A 16,554-nucleotide genomic window follows, 5' to 3' on the forward strand; every position below is an offset into this window, starting at 1 on the left:
CAAAAATGATAACTATGTCCCTTTAGACTAATCTTATATACTTTATGTTCCATAAGGTTAATTATTTTCAAAATGGCAATAATGTCCTTAAAATTGTAATTTTTAAATATAATAAATAATGAGTTCGATCAAGCGGGATCGATCGATCCGAAATTACAAGGTCAAACGGATCGATCGATCTTGATCATTATGGAGAACAAAAAAACGCGGAGCATATACTGATCGACATGATCTCGAATTATAGACCAATCGTTCCCCTGCCCAGGTAAGTATTCCAAATCGATTTCCTGGTTTTCTTCGGTTGTATCCGGTTTGATTCCCACTTGATTTGAACCGACCAAACACGATTTCAACTCTTTAAACTCGATTTCTTTGGGATGAAACCCATAATTTTTCATCTCCTTCACGAACAAAGGGGGAGAAAATCAAAGTCTCAAGTTCATAAACCCTAACTCACTCAATTTCACACTGATTTGGTAGAAATAATGTGAACATTTTGTGAACAATCAATGGAATATAGAAGACGGCGTGAGAAGAAGGTTACCACATTTTTTTTTAAATCGATTTTTTTCAAAATATGAAAGTGAATATTCTCAAATATTTTGTTTCCATATTTTTAGGATCTGATTTCTTATCCGTAGAATACAACTAATCTGTAAAATCGGTTTCTACAGGTTTTTAGAATTATAGTAATGTGTATATTTTGATTTCTACATGTTTTAGATTTATAGTAAATATATAGAAGTCGATTTCTACGTGTTTTAGATTTATATTAATGTGTAGATTTTGATTTCTAAAGATTTTAGATCAGTAGGTTAAGCGCGGAATGTGTATTATTTACGTAGATCACGTATTCTAAACATTGTAGATTCAATGAAAAAAATGGATTTCGTTTTCCACTTCGTAGAATTGCATTTCTACTTTATATAGAACAAAATCTAAAAATTATGATTTAAACATTTTTAGAACTGAAAAAAATACCACTAAGTTCATATAGGTATTTTATCAATAGTTACTATTTTTTCAATTTTTTTTCTGTTTGTAAAAATATTTATTAAATTTATTTACAAAAATATTAAAGAGTATTATAGACAAAAATGACACAAAATAGATATTAATCTAAAAAGACATAGTTATCATTTTTTTTCTCTAAAAAACAATTTTCCCAATAATATTGTACTAAGTCTTATTTAGGTGTAATTAATTTGTATTTCTCAGTTAAAACAGAATATGACTATTTAAGCAAAAAAAAAAATAACTAGATCCAAGACAAAGATAGCTGGATTATTAGATCGAATCAACATCAAAGTTTGTTTGGAAGTGTCATCCAAAAGAAAAAAATAACTGAGAATATTTAAGCTAATCATTTATATTATTTTATTTCACAATAATTGTAATAAATATAATTGTTAATTAATTAATTGGAAAATAAAATAAAAGAGAGTAGGGAAATCAAAATAAGGGAATAAAATCTATACATGTAACGTAATGTATTTGTGTGCGTGGCGTATCTATTGAAATCTGGACACAATCTGATCCAGCGATGCATTAGTTATTATACGTATATATGTTTTTAAATAAAAACTTAAAATAAAAATTAATTAAGAAAGGCTTATAAAACGGACCAACAATTCACCATGAAAGAGATCTCTCTGATTCCTTAGCTCAAAGCCAACTAAACAAAAAAAATTCAATTTCTCTCTAGAGAAGACTTTCTCTCTCTAGTTCTTGATTTTCCGGTGTACATCAAGAACGGAGATTAAATTAAATCTGATAAAAGAAACATGGCAAGTAATTTCTTTGGTAAGCCAAACATGAGAGGATCTTCGCCGTCTTCAGCGTCTCCAACATCGTCTTCTTCATCTCCGGCGACCAAAAGAGGGAAGAAGAATGGTTCCGAGAAGCCAAAGCAGCCACAAAGAGGTCTCGGAGTAGCGCAACTTGAGAAAATTAGATTACACGGCGAGATGAGTTGCAACAATTATAATCCGTCTTTGTATCCTCAGGTAACATTTTACATGCATACATACGATACCTTTATAATCTCGGCAGAGTTGATCGAGGTATGTATGTGTAACATAGTGGTGTATACTGTGTCATGACCTGATTTAAATCTGGTCGTCTGTGAGACGACCAAAAAGAAATCGGTAAAAGTTCGTAGGTTATCTCTTTCTGTTCATCGGAGCTCTTTTAGGAATCCGACCAACTTTGTTAAACTTTCCCGTGAACCTTAGATGATTGTATGAAATTTAAAGGGTTTTATTTTCTTTTCTTGACGTATGTATTAAGGATTTCACCGAAATATTTTAAGTTCTAACAATAATTAACACAAAAGATTACAAAACGTATATATCTTTCCTTTTCTTGTCCCCAAAATCATGTTCGATAAGGTCAGAAATCTTTTATCTATCAATTTTACTATATCGATTATATTTATACGTAAATATAGTAGAAATTATGACCGTAAATCAGTTTTCTCCTTTGGATTTAACTAGAAAGAAACTCCCCTATGCATCTACTATTGAAGATCGGTAAGTAGAAAATCTAGATTACAATAGATTTCATATGTCATTATACTAGGTTCTTAAAGCCAGTTACAAAAACAAATTATTCTAGGTTCTTGAATTCTCGAGGGCACTACTCTCTTCTTAAAGTATTCTTAAAGAAAATCACATGTTATAGATGAAATTGTTACAGTTTTGTATCATTTGTATATTAATTAGACCGTCATATGTGAATGTAAATGTACAGGAGAATGTGAGGATGCAAGGAGAATATTCATCCATACCATCATCATCACCATCCTTTACATATGCATCACCATCATCGACTCCTTATGGCTTCTATCCAGATATGATGGTATGTATTTACCTTTAATGCTCAATTTGTGTGCGATTTATACATGATATTGTGTGTGTGCGTGTGTTTATAAAGGAGAATATTATTTGAATTCCTATTCTAAGTTGATCTGGTTAATATTTACTTTCTATTTTAAATTAACATATTAAATCTTCTACAAGATTGGATCAATCATGTTTCCATCTATAAGAAAACTCTTTTCAAGAAATCATTAAACAACAAAATGAATCACATATTAATTGTTGTTTTCTGTTATTGGCAGATGGGTGTACATAGAGATCAGTACGAAAGAGCAACCATGAGGTACATATAAAATCACTTTCAACTGTGCTTTTTAGGCTTGGGAAAATGTATGTGTATTTCTGTTAGATATTTCTTTGGTCATAAAAATTAACGACGTTTTATTTTTATTTTGTTCAAAAAACAGTTGGAATCCAAGCTACGGCATCTTAGAGAGCCAACATTCTTTGGAACCAAACATCACCAGACATTTCTTACACGAGGTTCTTATTCTATACCATCACACATATATACACATGATAACATTTTCATTAATCACATGATTATTAGGCTGTGTATATAATATACTTTTTCGAAAGAGGTTCCAGTCGGTGTGTAGATTACATACACATATATAACATTTTCATTTTCACTGATCACATGACTTATTCTAGTTTAGTGTAACCATGGTTCAGTTCGTAGTTATGTCATGGTCAAATGCTAGTTAATTAACATTGTTCGAAGTGTTATAACTGTAGTCTATTTGCATCTAAGAGAACTAATCGAATGTTTTCTTTTGTCTTGAAATAGGATCCAAGTTCTACAAGGCGAAGTAAATCGTTGGGATCAGGAAACCAAAACTCGGGATCGAGTGACAATCAAGAGCTAGATTTGGAATTGAGATTGTCAATTTGATCATTTTTAATAGTTCGATCTTCACGAAACTGAAAAAGTCTCGCATTGTGATTATGCTGAAAATAAAAACTAAGCAACATCTGATTGGTTTCGATTTGGGGGTATAACTTATTTTATTCGTAGGATTGTTTGACCGTTTCTGTAGAAAAATGTTTAAAGAATGAAAATCTTTTGTAAATCTTAAGAAATATAAAAAGTTAGATTATAATCTATTCATGGTAAATTCTCTTGAAGCGAACATGTTAAACTATGTACGTAGTTGTGACAAAGAGACAAAAATGCGGGTGTGATTGGTAAGAGCCGTGATTTCATTTTTTGGCTATAGAAATATTGCTGTGACTTTTTTGGCTTTGGTTCTAGATTTTTAACTTTTAAAAGTCTTTAAATTTGGATTGTAAGAATTTGTTTCTGCAGAGCAATTATAAAGAGATAAATTTAAAGAAATGTTGTGGACTAAAAAAAAAGGTTGTGAGCTTATAAAAAATATAAATCAAGATTGGTGTAGATTTAGAGTTGTGGGTATAATTGTGGCTGTGGAGAGCAATTACGACAATAGCCAATCATACCCAATATATATCGCATCCATTTTCATTAACATTCACTTCATTGCCATTCTTCTTATAAGAATTTGTGTATCTTAGATCTTAAAGGTTATAATTTATTTTGGTGTAAAGCAAAACAAGAATCAATCTAACCCTGAGGCACATGAGGAAGTAACCATTAACGAGGGCCAAAACAAAGTTAGGAGGAGAACAGTTAGAAACAATAAAGCAAGATCACCACAGGTGGGGCTTAGTATTCTTCGAGGAGCTAGCTCAAAGAAAAAAACTCTCTCAACTCAAAAACTCAACAGGGGGCGGTAAGAATTGAAGATTAGAGGCTCCAACAAAGATCAGACTACGGTTGACCTAGCAAACTTGGCTACTGATGCTCCAAATTCCCCAAGGAACCTACCTATCCAACTAATTTTGGCCATGACTAAGAAGAAGGCGGATTTTCGGGTTCCCCCTCCCCAGACTCCTTAGTCGTACTGAGCTGGAACTGTTGTGGGCTGGGGAACCCCCATAACAGTCCAGCGTTTAAAGGAGCTTCGGAAGAAGAAGTCTCCTGACATCGTTTTCCTAATGGAAACAAAAAATTCAGAAGAGATGATTAGAAAAGAACTCCCTTAGTTAAAAGATGAACACAACTGCATAGTTCCCCCCCCCCCCCCCCACCAATAGCCCCGGAGGTGGAGGTTTGATTCTCATCTGGAAAAAAGATATTGATTTTATGATCCTATTTACTTCCAACAACTACATTGACACGAGAATCACCTCCAAAGGGAAATCTTTCCTAGCTACATTCATTTATGGAGAACCTGATCACACTAAAAGAGCTGCTGTCTGGAACTCCTTGTCTAATCTACATGCAAACCCTAAAGGACCATGGTTCCTAACGGGAGATTTCAACGAATTACAGGACAATAGTGAAAAAAAAGGAGGACCGGAAAGAGTAGAGGGTACCTTTGGGGTCTTCCGAACATTCCTGTCCGAAAATGACATGTTTGACATCAAACATTCGGGTAACCCATTCTCTTGGAGAGGCAAAAGAGGCACGCATCTAGTGAGATGTCGTCAGGATAGATCTATGAGCAACCCAGAGTGGACTGAGCTCTTCCCCTCCTGCCGTCACCAGTATCTTAAGTATGAGGGATCTGACCATCGTCCAATCATCTCTTATCTGGATACTACAAGGAAGAAAGGTCACAATTTATTTCGATACGATAGGCGTTTAAAAGATCAGAAAGAGATTAAAGACCTGGTTGCTGAAATCTGGTTTAACTGCGACTATCTTGGTGTGTAGGCAAGACTAGCTCTATGCCGTAGAGCCATCTGTAAATGGTGTAATCTGTTCCAAGAAAACAGTAAAAAGATTATTGAGGACCTGCGAATGGAGTTGGATGATCAAATGTCTAGAGACGATCCTAATGAAGACATGATCCAAGAGATTAATAATCTACTACTCAAAGCATATATGTCGGAAGAAGCATAGTGGAAGCAGATGAGCAGGTTACTATGGCTGACCCTTGGGGACTCAAATTCTGGTTACTTTCATGCAATAACAAAAACCCGAAAAGCAAGAAATAGGCTAACAACTCTAGAAAATGATGATGGCATACCTTTCTTCGAGGAAGACCAAATCTCAGCACTAGTTTGTTCCTACTATGACAAACTCTTCACTGCAAACCAAAGAGAGGAAAACAACTCAACGGTTTTTCAAGCCCTCAAACCATGTGTAACTCAGGAATGGAATGAGACACTCACCAGAGATCCATCACCAACAGAGATAAAGGAGGCACTCTTGGCAATCCATGCAGACAAGGCTCCAGGTCCCGATGGTTTCTCCGCGAGCTTCTTTCACTCAAACTGGGAGACAATTGGCCCTTATATTATCAAGGAAATCGAAGGCTTCTTCTCCATGGGAATAATTTCACCTACATTGAATGAAACTCATGTGAGGTTAATTCCCAAGACTCTAACTGCCAAAAGATTGGATGAATACAAACCTATAGCTCTGTGCAACGTGTACTATAAGATCATCTCAAAGCTTCTCTCCTTGCGCTTGAAACCCATCCTTTTCTCTATTATCTCGGAAAACCAATCGGCCTTCATTCCTGGATGCGCAATAACATAATGTTTTAATCACACACGAGGTTCTACAATTTCTCAAGACTTCTCAAGCTCAAAAACAGTGTGCTATGGCAGTCAAGATGGATATGTCTAAAGCCTATGATAGAGCAGAGTGGGACTTCCTAGCTCTAGTGATGAAACGATTAGGTTTTCATGACAAGTGGATTAACTGGATTATGCAGTGTATCACATCAGTGTCTTACTCCTATCTCATAAATGACTCAGTCTATGGAGCTATAAAACCTCACCGTGGCATTAGGCAAGGAGACCCGATCTCGCCATACTTGTTTATCCTTTGTGGGGAAGTCCTCTCAGGCTTGTGTTGGAAAGCAGAGCTGGAAGGGTCGATGAGAGAGATTCAAGTTGCTAGAGGCAGTCCCCGCGTTAACCATCTGATGTTTGCCGATGACACTATGATGTTTTGCAACTCATCTGCGAAATGCTGTCTCTCCCTGCTCCAAATCCTGAGTGATTATGAAAAAGTCTCAGGTCAAAAAGTCAACATAGCTAAATCTTCAATCACTTTCTTTTCAAACCCCCCCCCCCCCCCCCCCCCCCCGGAAGTAAAGCAGACAACAAAAGACTTATTGGGAATTCAGAAAGAGGGAGGAGTGGGGAAGTATCTAGGACTACCTGAGCATTTTGGAAGAAAAAAGAAAGACTTATTTACCTCTATAGTGGATAGGATCCGACAAAGAGCCTCAAACTGGTCGATACGCTTCCTCTCGAGAGCAGGCAAGCTCACCATGCTCAAAGCTGTTCTTACAGCTATTCCAACTTACGCAATGTCATGCTTCCTGTTGCCTCTAAGCCTATGCAGCAGAATCCAATCCTCTCTAATTCGCTTCTGGTGGTACAAAGCCCTTGACAAGAAAAACAGGTATTGGGTAGTCTGGGGAAAACTCACAAAATCAAAAAAAGCAGGGGGACTTGGTTTGAGGGACATTCAACTCTTTAATCAGGCTTTATTGGCAAAGATTGCATGGAGAATATTATCATCACCAAGCTGTTTACTTGCTAGGGTGCTTACCGGTAAATATTGCCACAACAAAATCTTTCTTGATGCTCATGTACCAGCTGTCTGCTCTCACAGGTGGAGGAGCATTCTTCATGGCAGAGACCTACTCCATGAAAACCTAGGCAAAGCAATAGGCAACGGTCAAAATATAAGAATTTGGAAGGACTCATGGATTTCACTCAACTCCCCTCTAAAACCATATGGACCAATTCACGAGTCAGCACTTGATCTGAGAGTTTCTGACCTACTCACGGACGATCTCCAGTAGAATAAAGACAGAATCAAAAACTCTTACCAGATTTTAGTAAGCAGATACAATGTTTGAAGCCAAGCAAGGAAGGGGCTGAGGATATTTATGTGTGGCTCCCCCTTGACTCTAGAGTCTACTCAACAAAATCCAGATACAACTCAAAGGCTCGGTCCCTAATGCCTCCCAACTCGCAATCTGCAACCGCCACTCCTTCCCCTGGCCGGGAGTTTAACTGGTTAAAAGATGTCTGGACATCAAAAACGGCACCAAAACTCAAACTCTTCTTGTGGCCGATAATACAGGGAACGTTACCTGTGGGAAAGGAACTACAACGCCGAGGTATGAACTTTGCTGCTCTTTGCCCTCGCTGTAAAAAGGAGGAATCTGCAATACACATCTTCTTCCACTGTCCCTTCGCCAAAGAGGTGTAGCGGCTCATTCCACTCAACGTACCAGTTCACCTAGCTGCTGCATCGGACTTTAAAACGCTTATGGTCCATTTCCGAAGGCTTCTCTGCCTCCCGACCACAGGCATCACATCACCAGTGTTTCCTTGGATCTGCTGGTCCCTGTGGATGGCAAGAAATAAATTAATCTTCGAGAACAAGACCGCACAACCTCTTGAGGTAGCGACAAAAGGACTTTCGTCAGCCCTAGAGTGGGTTCAGGCTCAAATCTCCTTTAAACCACCAAGTAAAGGAACCCTACCAAGCACCTCAGGCCAGCGGCAAGATTCCAGGCTCCAATTGATCCCCTCTTGCTTCGTGGACGCAGCGTGGAAGGCCTCTTCAAATCAAGCAGGTATCGCGTGGCTTTTCACAAAGGACCGATCAATCGCGCCGACTGCAGGCTCCCTAATCATCAAGGATGTGTCTTCTCCCCTCATGGCTGAATCTCTAGCTCTTCGAAAAGGTATCACATAAGCCTTACGACTAGGGTTTCCCTCAATCTCGGTTCACTCCGATTACGCAACGCTCATCAGAGCAATCTCATCAGATAGTCAGATCAAAGAGATCTATGGCATTCTCCAGGACATCAAGAATCTCTCATCTCTCATCTAACTTACGACTAGGGTTTCCCTCAATCTCGGTTCACTCTAATTGCGCTACGCTCATCAGAGCAATCTCATCAGATAGTCAGATCAAAGAGATCTATGGCGCTCTCCAGGACATCAAGAATCTCTCATCTAACTTTCAATCTATCAATTTTCTGCATGTCGCTCGTTCTCAGAACAGAGAAGCAGATGCTTTAGCAAAAATGGCCCTTAAGGCCCATTCCGTTTCTTCTTGTAATGCTCTGGGCTTGCCCATGAGGGCCTAAACCTTTTATTTTCAATTTCTGCATTAATATTAATCAGTTGTTCAAAAAAAAAAAGAAGTATAAAGCAATAACAAAATATTCCATTAAGCTTGGGGGAAGAACAATATAAGGACAGCGTGGGAGTTTATATGGGATAAAATAGAATTTCTTCTGTTTTGTAAGATCTAAGATTTACAAAAAAAATATTTGCTTACATCATCTAACACCCAAAGATATATTTACTCATTTAGTGTAACTTTCATTATGCAAAAGTTTATTTTGCTGCAGATCAATCTTTTTCTATATGCTTTTGTGTTCTTCGATCTTAAAACTTGCAAATCTTTACTTCAAAGAAATTAGGTTGGGTAGAGAGCATCATACCCTAGCGAATTAGTTTATTTCATCACCTTTTGTAAGATCATGTGACTTTGGTCAAGTGGTATGTGGGACCCCGATCAAGCCTCACTTGAAACAAAATCACAACTATGTGAGAAGTTTTGGCTTTGGCTTCGGCTTTGGTCAATGTAGTTTACTTTATAGTCTGGTAACAAAAGATCCGGCTACCCTATAGCATTAATCAAAAAGTATTCCAAATTCGGATCAGAGAGTGTAATGATCATTCAAGGAGGAGCATACTCCATAGCACTGATTAAGTGTGTTTCTATCGAGACTGGGAATATCAACAACAACAAAAAAAAGACAAAAACATATTAAGTTCTTTACTCTCTTTTCTTTCTTCTTTTAAGTGGGTCTACTAGAGATTCTAATTTTTGAGATCTCACAATCCTTTACTTACTTTTTTTAACAGAAACCTTGTTGGATCTTCTTCTTTAAGAGCAAAATCCAATTTTTGAAGTTCAAGTTACATAAGCATTTTAAACTTTCAAAATCCAAAGTCTAGTTGACCATTAAACTTCTACACTTCAAATTTACCTTGGACTAACTCTATGACTTAGACTTTATGTGATTTTCTGAAATTGTGTATTCTTCATCTGCTTAAACACGATGCTCTGATATCATTTGTAAATGATTTTTTAAACCTAAATCCATGTACTTAACTATTAACCTGAGTACACTTCTTGTTAAATAATGATTAAATTTAAATACATGTTTTTACATAATTCCTTTTACCGATATATCGGAGGAAAGGATATCACTCTCAGTGATCCACTAGTATCAGATATATATAAGAGTCTTAGAGCACCTTTAACGCAGTGTCTTAAGTCGCGTCTCTAGGGTATTTAGGTTTAAAAAAAAAGGGTAATTATACAAGAGACGCCTCTTAATTAGGAGGCAGAAGAGACGGGTTTTATGTGACATGCGTCACACATCCATGTTTCTTTCTCTCTCTTTTGCCGGATCGTCTTCTCTCATTCTCTCTGACTCCTCGACGACACCGAATCTCTCTGGTGATATCTCCTCGACGGTGCTCTCTCCTCGACAGAATCTCTCGTCGATAGAATCAGCCGGCTTCTCTCTCGGTGGTATCGTCGTCTCTATCGGTTTGATCTCTGTTTCTGGTTGTAGATATTTTTTTTTTGTGTCTTGTTCTTCATACTGATTTGTTTTTAAGGTATCCAGATTTACTTCTCTCTCTCTGTATAAACTCCATAGCTCGTCGTATTGGGAGTAGAAGTAATCAATCGTTAGAACATGGCAGGATATGATTCTGTTAAAGCTAAGTTTATTGAGGAGAGTCCTGATACGCTGATTATGACAAGCCCTTCTTTCTTCTCTCAGTTCACTCTTGTTATAGCCACTCAGGTAATATGATTATGTTGGTAGTTGTAAAGTTGGGTGCTTTTTTTATTTTAAGTACTTCACCAGGGGTAGAGTCTTTTCCCAATTGATAGTTTGTAAAGTTGATAGCTTTTGTGTCTCTTTGGAGCTTCTTTATGCTCTCAGATTCTTTTATAGACCTTTCCCTAGGGCTTCATTGATTGTTGCCTTATTGATCCTTTATTTGTGTGTTCATCCTTTTGTCTGTAGCTAGTGGAAGATTCAATGGTTAAGCTTGAAAGAATCTGTAGAGAAGAAAACGTCAAGCTGGTTTTTGTTCGCTCTTACGGTCTTGCTGGGATTGTTCGTGTGTCAATAAAGATAATACCTTTCTTGGTTCAATTTTGTCTGAAAACTAAGGAATCACTGTGTTGTTTTTGAGTGTTGCCATGGCTGGGGAATATGCTAAGTTGTATTGTTTTGTTTTCTTGTTTGTTAGGAGCACACTATAATTGACTCAAAGCCTGATCATTTTCTTGATGACCTTCGCTTGAATAATCACGGCGTGTCACAGACTTGTCACCGAGGAAGAAGCATTGTAGACTACTCTTTTGTAATTTTGTGTTGTCTAGTCTAGTATTTTGTAATTTTGTGTTCTCATGTGTGTTCACGGACTTGTCTTTTGTAATCCATGATTTTGACAGACTTTTGCATGCTTGTGTAGTCTAGTAGTTGGTGTTGTCGAGCCTAGTTTGTATTCTCCTTCATGTTCTCCTTTTGTATGCTTGTGTAATCTTGTTTAAAAAGTTTGTATTCTCATTCATGTTCTTTATAAAACAACTTCTTTCTCTCATTCTCTGCATACAAAAACGAGCAACACCTTTGATCAAAACAACTTCATTTTCTATCCTTCTCACCATACAATTCTCACCATACAAGAGCAAACACATTTTGATCAAAACAACTTCATGTTCTCTCCTTTATACCATACATAACCACTAAACACATTTGATCAAAACTTGTTCTTGTTCTCTCCATACATAACGGCCAAACACTTTTGATCAAAACTTGTTTTTGTTCTCTCCTTCTCTTGATCAGAAATTTTATTCACAAAACAATCCAAAAAAAAATTTATATGACATCTTCTTCTCATAACATTTTTTTTTAAGAACCCCTAAATAAGAGACTTGCATTGGAGGCGCTAATTGTACGGGTCTCTTAGTTATGTCTCTTAATCTCACTTTAACTACTTAAAGTATTAAAAAAATATTAAGAGACCCAAGACACTTTAGGATAATGATGCTCTTAGATACACAGTACAATCTCATTGTTTCTGATCTATTCACCAAGAAAAATCACAGTTATAAATTAAATACTTAAACTTAGTATAAATATATGTTTGTAGGAGAAGAAACACACAAACCAAAGAAACAAAAAAAGCTTGGACTCTTCACGGCGTCCTCTTTGTTCTTCTCTTAGATCTTATACAGTTTTCCTTCTGTCTCCCCTCTTCTTGCATCTTGCCTCTCTTTCTCTATATATGATGTTCTGAGTGTTTCTTCAAAAATTAGATTAAGAGACTATATAGTGTCTTTCTAACTCCTAGTTCCAATACCAATCACATGAGATAATATTATTGGTCCAAACCCAAAATTTGAGATTGTGTCACATAGAACATCAAAACTGTTAATGTAGATTTTTTGCATCTATCAATCTGATCCTCTAAGTGACTTCTTTGAACTTTTGACTTGATAACCCAAGTGCCCATATTTCAACATGATCCTTGACACGGCTCTAAATTAGCCCAAAAACTAAACTAGAAGCAACAGAACAACATGTGATAACAACACGCCAGATAGATATACATAAAGATTAGTCCATATACATACATTCAATACTTGTACCATTAAAGATACGAAATCGACCCAACATATAGCCTAATGACTTGCTATAACTCCTTTAAATCTAATTTTACGTACATACATATGGCTGAGGTTTAAAAATGATTCAACACTTTCCAAAGATGTTCAATATATTCAGCCTATAATTTGGTTAGTTTTTTTTTCAGTTTAAACTTATTATAATGTTTTCGAAGATGTTGATGTTATCCATATAACTAAACAGTCCACCTTTTTCTAAATTCTTTAAAAAAATAAATTTAAAACCAAGAGAGTTTCATTTCATTGATAAAGTAGAAAACAAATTTGAAGTACAGAAATGACGGTTACATCAACAAGGATTAAGAACGTCATTTATTACAAACACAGCAAACGTCTCTTTATTCATATGGTTGTCTGGTCGAGGACATAGAATAGAAGTAGAGATCACTAGGCAGGGACGATGTTGGTCACAGAGACCTTAACAATTTCAGCTTCGAAGACAATTGCATCATTTACCAACTACCCTTTAGATGTATCCTTTAAATCTTTCATCAATATGATATTGTTCACTCCCACACCATAATCGCTTCGAACCGGGTACCAAGCTGCAGCTGAAAAAAAAAGAAGAACAACTATTAATTTCTTTCTCTTGGAAATAAAACGTTTATTTAATTGGTTTAGTCTTCTTACAATATAGTTGCCTGTGGTTGGAGCCACGTTGGTTCTTTAATCGTAGATTAACCGCTCCCCAAGTGGTTGTAGCAACTGCGTTTGGCCTAAAGCCTTGAGCATATAAGTATATTGGAAGTGCATGTGGTCTGCCATCTCCATCCCCTTTCTGGTTAAACCCTAATCTCCTGATTATATATTAACCGGAAACCCGTTATTACACTTGAATTCAAATATGCAACTATATAAAATATGGTGAGCAGAAAAGTACTAACCAGTATCTTGTCTCCAACGAGAAATTCATCAGAATAGTAGAATTTATCTTCCAAGCTGGAGAAACGAAGAACCTTCCAAGTGAAAACATTGTTTGGTGGGTTTGATATGAATGTGACTTTCTCCTGTTGCTCGGCTGGTTTAACGATGAAGATCTCAGCACCAAAAGAACAAGCATTCTGCACAATGTACCCCTGGTTCGTGTTTTGGAACGTTGCAAGTGAAATCAACTGTCCGTATCCCCACTCTTTTTTCGCTGCGTTAAAACGCTTCACAGCTCCATCTGCAATAATCCACAACTACTACAATCAAACTCTGGCTTATAGACACTATGAAAATCGAATGATGGAAAATATACCTGTGACGACCAAGTACTTGTGTTGCTTTGGGTTGTGGACAAAGAGTTTGAGATCAACGTTAACTTCCCAACCATATGGAAGTGATTCGGTCTCTTCCATCCTCACGTAAAGTGATATATGGCCATTTGCACCGGGGTTTGTACCAGCCACGTACAAAATCAACTTCGTGTGTCATCAGAATAAACTTAATTAACAAATTGTTGAATGAAATGAAAAGAAAACGTTAAGATATTGTTTTACCATTTGTAACCAGCAGCTTCAAAAGCAGAGGATTCGTAGTATTCTGGTCTCCCCTTAATCACGGAGTAGCCTGCTATAGTCAATATTTTACTCGATGGTCGCCCGTCTCTAAACACTCTTGTCACTCCTGTAAAATTTTCCAGGAATATCAAGAAGTGTGTTTCACCAAGAAAATCCAAAGGAAAATGGTTTCATACAAGAAGCTTACCAAGATTAGCCTCAAGACTGTAAGAACTGTTGATCTCTGTTCCTCTGCCTCCTGTGACCTGTTGAATGAGGAGCTCAGCAGAAGAGCAAGTGATGAAGAGAAAAGCTAGAGATATGAAACCCAAACTCCATTTTTGTCCGTCCATATTTTTTAGAACTGATTGTTATTGGCTTTGGGAAGGCTTTGCATTTATATAGACATTGGTTCAAAAATTATCGATTTCTCAACACACTTTTTTTTATATATACTGATTTTTAGAAATTTAACATTATCAAATAAGTTTCTTAAATATATATACTCTTTTATATGAGAAACTCTCCTTTATTTTTTATTTTTAAAATTTTTGAGATAATCATTGATGTTCATGCATGAGTGGGTTCACAAAGATAAAATTCTCAATGTGGTCTCATCTTGGAAAAAGGAATTATTCCGACATAATTATTTTTGGTTTAATATTGGAATTTTTTTCCTTCAAATGATTAAACTTTACAAAGGGGATGATGCTCATAAGGATTTTTCATATTGTGAGGTAGAGAATTGAAGAAGACATTAAAAAAAAAAAAAAAAAAATTGAAAGGATCTCATGATTTTAGTTGAATATGGACCATTTAAAGATCACATGATTGAAACCAAGTCGTCTGGAGAGTTCTTTTTCTTCTTTTTTGGAGTGTGCAAAGGATCAGATCGGATTTGTTTTGTAATTTATTATGCTTTTCCAAGTACGCCCATCCTGTTGTTGAACAACATATGTGAATTGTGGAAGATGTAGATAATGTAGTCGGTGGGCCGGTGGAAAAAGAAGATCTATATTTTTGGCAGGACGTTTTACGCATATTTACTTAAATAATGCATGACATCACTATCATGGAAGAATTCACAGATGTTTCATATTTTGCGTTCATATTAATCAAATTTTATGTAGAAAAATAAATACAACTCCCACGTTTAATCCGAACGCCTTTGGGTCCCACTGGTAAAATGTAAAGAGAATGCAGACTCCAATTAAAATTTCTTTAAAATCGTGCATGGTGTGATTACTATCAGAAGCGGACCTACGTGTCTAAATGGGGTGTCAAACACCCTTTAAATAAAATAAATTTTGTTTGTTGAGCTGATATTAATGTTAAGAGTTATTCTTGGGTTCACCCTCTAGATAAAGATTTACCGGACCTACGTGTCTAAATGGGGTGTCAGAACACCCTTTAAATAAAATAAATTTTGTTTGTTGAGCTGATATTAATGTTAAGAGTTATTCTTGGGTTCACCCTCTAGATAAAGATTTACCGGTCAATAGGATTTTATTATTTCAAATTCGATTTCTTTTAAAAAAGAAAACAAAATATTATCAAGTTATATTATGTTTTTAAAAAAAAAAGTAAAAAAAAAAATAGCAGCTACAGAAAAAAGAATTAAAAAAATATTTTTAACGTCGTCAGCAAAATACTAAACCCTAAATCCTAATCCCTAAACTCTAAATCCTAAACCCTAAACCCTTGGGTAAACCTAAACCCTTGGGTAAACCCTAAATCCTTGGATAAACCCTAAACCCTTGAGTAAACCCTAAACCCTTGGATAAATCTTAAACTTTAAATAAAAACACTAAACCCTAAACTATAAACCCTAAATCCTAAACCCTAAACCCTTGAGTGTTTTCGTGTTTAGTGATTTTGATTTAGAGTTTAAGATTTATCTTAGAGTTTAAGATTTATCCTAGAGTTTAGGGTTTACCCAAGGGTTTAAGGTTTAAGATTTAGGGTTTAGGGATTAGGATTTAGGGTTTAATGTTTTGCTGACGACGTTAAAAATATTTTTTTTGTAATTATTACTATTTTTTATTTATTTCTTTTTACCTATTAATTTTAAAAAGATAATATAATTTGACAATATTTTGTTTTCTTTTTTAAAAGATATCGAATATGAAATAACACAATCTATTAGTTGGTGAACCTAGGTGGTGAACCCAAGAATAAGTCTAATGGTAATTACCCTTAATTTTGATGGTTAAATTTTCTACAGCTGAGAGCATCCTTATCCCTAAGAGGTGTTTAAGGACTCTTAAGCATATTTAAATATTTTAAGTTGGAAAAGTTAGGTTAAGAGTCTTAGTTAAAAATCGGGACAATTTACATGGTCCATTGCAAGTATCTTATTTACGGGTTTTTAAACAAAAATTTATTTTGTTAAACTTAAATT

At 35.9% G+C, this 16,554-nt stretch overlaps 3 protein-coding genes and 1 pseudogene across 11 annotated transcripts; 3 read left to right on the top strand and 1 right to left on the bottom strand.

Annotated features, from left to right (window-relative positions):
* Window positions 1-1,064: 1,064 nt before the first annotated feature.
* BNAC08G36430D (protein SPEAR1) lies at window positions 1,065-4,895 on the top strand. Its single transcript, XM_013804754.3, has 5 exons — window positions 1,065-2,006; window positions 2,752-2,859; window positions 3,122-3,162; window positions 3,287-3,362; window positions 3,670-4,895. Exons 1-5 carry the CDS (start codon window positions 1,785-1,787, stop codon window positions 3,772-3,774), a joined length of 552 nt encoding a protein of 183 aa, XP_013660208.1. The 5' UTR covers window positions 1,065-1,784; the 3' UTR covers window positions 3,775-4,895.
* A 1,619-nt stretch (window positions 4,896-6,514) lies between these two features.
* LOC106363766 lies at window positions 6,515-7,732 on the top strand. Its single transcript, XM_048767013.1, has 2 exons — window positions 6,515-6,928; window positions 7,046-7,732. The coding sequence occupies exons 1-2, from the start codon at window positions 6,515-6,517 to the stop codon at window positions 7,730-7,732; spliced, it is 1,101 nt and encodes a 366-aa protein (XP_048622970.1).
* Window positions 7,733-10,170: 2,438 nt separating this feature from the next.
* Window positions 10,171-11,585, top strand: LOC106368933 (NEDD8-activating enzyme E1 regulatory subunit AXR1). Of its 9 annotated transcripts, none has more exons than XM_013809007.3 (4): window positions 10,235-10,515; window positions 10,674-10,777; window positions 11,003-11,128; window positions 11,232-11,585. In XM_013809007.3, the coding sequence occupies exons 1-4, from the start codon at window positions 10,332-10,334 to the stop codon at window positions 11,367-11,369; spliced, it is 552 nt and encodes a 183-aa protein (XP_013664461.1). In that variant the 5' UTR covers window positions 10,235-10,331; the 3' UTR covers window positions 11,370-11,585. The 9 variants fall into 9 exon arrangements, 6 of the variants coding, with proteins under 6 accessions (XP_013664461.1, XP_013664462.1, XP_022563573.1 ...); XM_013809008.3 differs by having other exon boundaries at window positions 10,258-10,497; XM_022707852.2 differs by having other exon boundaries at window positions 10,263-10,515; window positions 11,003-11,113.
* A 1,304-nt stretch (window positions 11,586-12,889) lies between these two features.
* On the bottom strand, window positions 12,890-14,532 carry LOC106365303 (annotated as a pseudogene).
* Window positions 14,533-16,554: the final 2,022 nt, after the last annotated feature.

The sequence above is a fragment of the Brassica napus genome, chromosome C8, assembly GCF_020379485.1.
Source record: "Brassica napus cultivar Da-Ae chromosome C8, Da-Ae, whole genome shotgun sequence".
NCBI lineage: Eukaryota > Viridiplantae > Streptophyta > Magnoliopsida > Brassicales > Brassicaceae > Brassica > Brassica napus.

What these genes read in the sequence shown, in the direction of transcription:
- BNAC08G36430D (XM_013804754.3), top strand. Translation starts at nt 1,785, where the DNA reads ATGGCAAGTAATTTCTTTGGTAAGCCAAACATGAGAGGATCTTCGCCG. An exon ending in ATCCGTCTTTGTATCCTCAG is followed by an intron (nt 2,007 to 2,751) that starts GTAACATTTTAC and finishes GTAAATGTACAG; the next exon opens with GAGAATGTGAGGATGCAAGG. An exon ending in TACGAAAGAGCAACCATGAG is followed by an intron (nt 3,163 to 3,286) that starts GTACATATAAAA and finishes TTCAAAAAACAG; the next exon opens with TTGGAATCCAAGCTACGGCA.
- LOC106363766 (XM_048767013.1), top strand. Translation starts at nt 6,515, where the DNA reads ATGGCAGTCAAGATGGATATGTCTAAAGCCTATGATAGAGCAGAGTGG. An exon ending in TCCTGAGTGATTATGAAAAA is followed by an intron (nt 6,929 to 7,045) that starts GTCTCAGGTCAA and finishes TTGGGAATTCAG; the next exon opens with AAAGAGGGAGGAGTGGGGAA.
- LOC106368933 (XM_013809007.3), top strand. Translation starts at nt 10,332, where the DNA reads ATGCGTCACACATCCATGTTTCTTTCTCTCTCTTTTGCCGGATCGTCT. An exon ending in TGGTATCGTCGTCTCTATCG is followed by an intron (nt 10,516 to 10,673) that starts GTTTGATCTCTG and finishes AGAACATGGCAG; the next exon opens with GATATGATTCTGTTAAAGCT. An exon ending in CTCTTGTTATAGCCACTCAG is followed by an intron (nt 10,778 to 11,002) that starts GTAATATGATTA and finishes TTTTGTCTGTAG; the next exon opens with CTAGTGGAAGATTCAATGGT.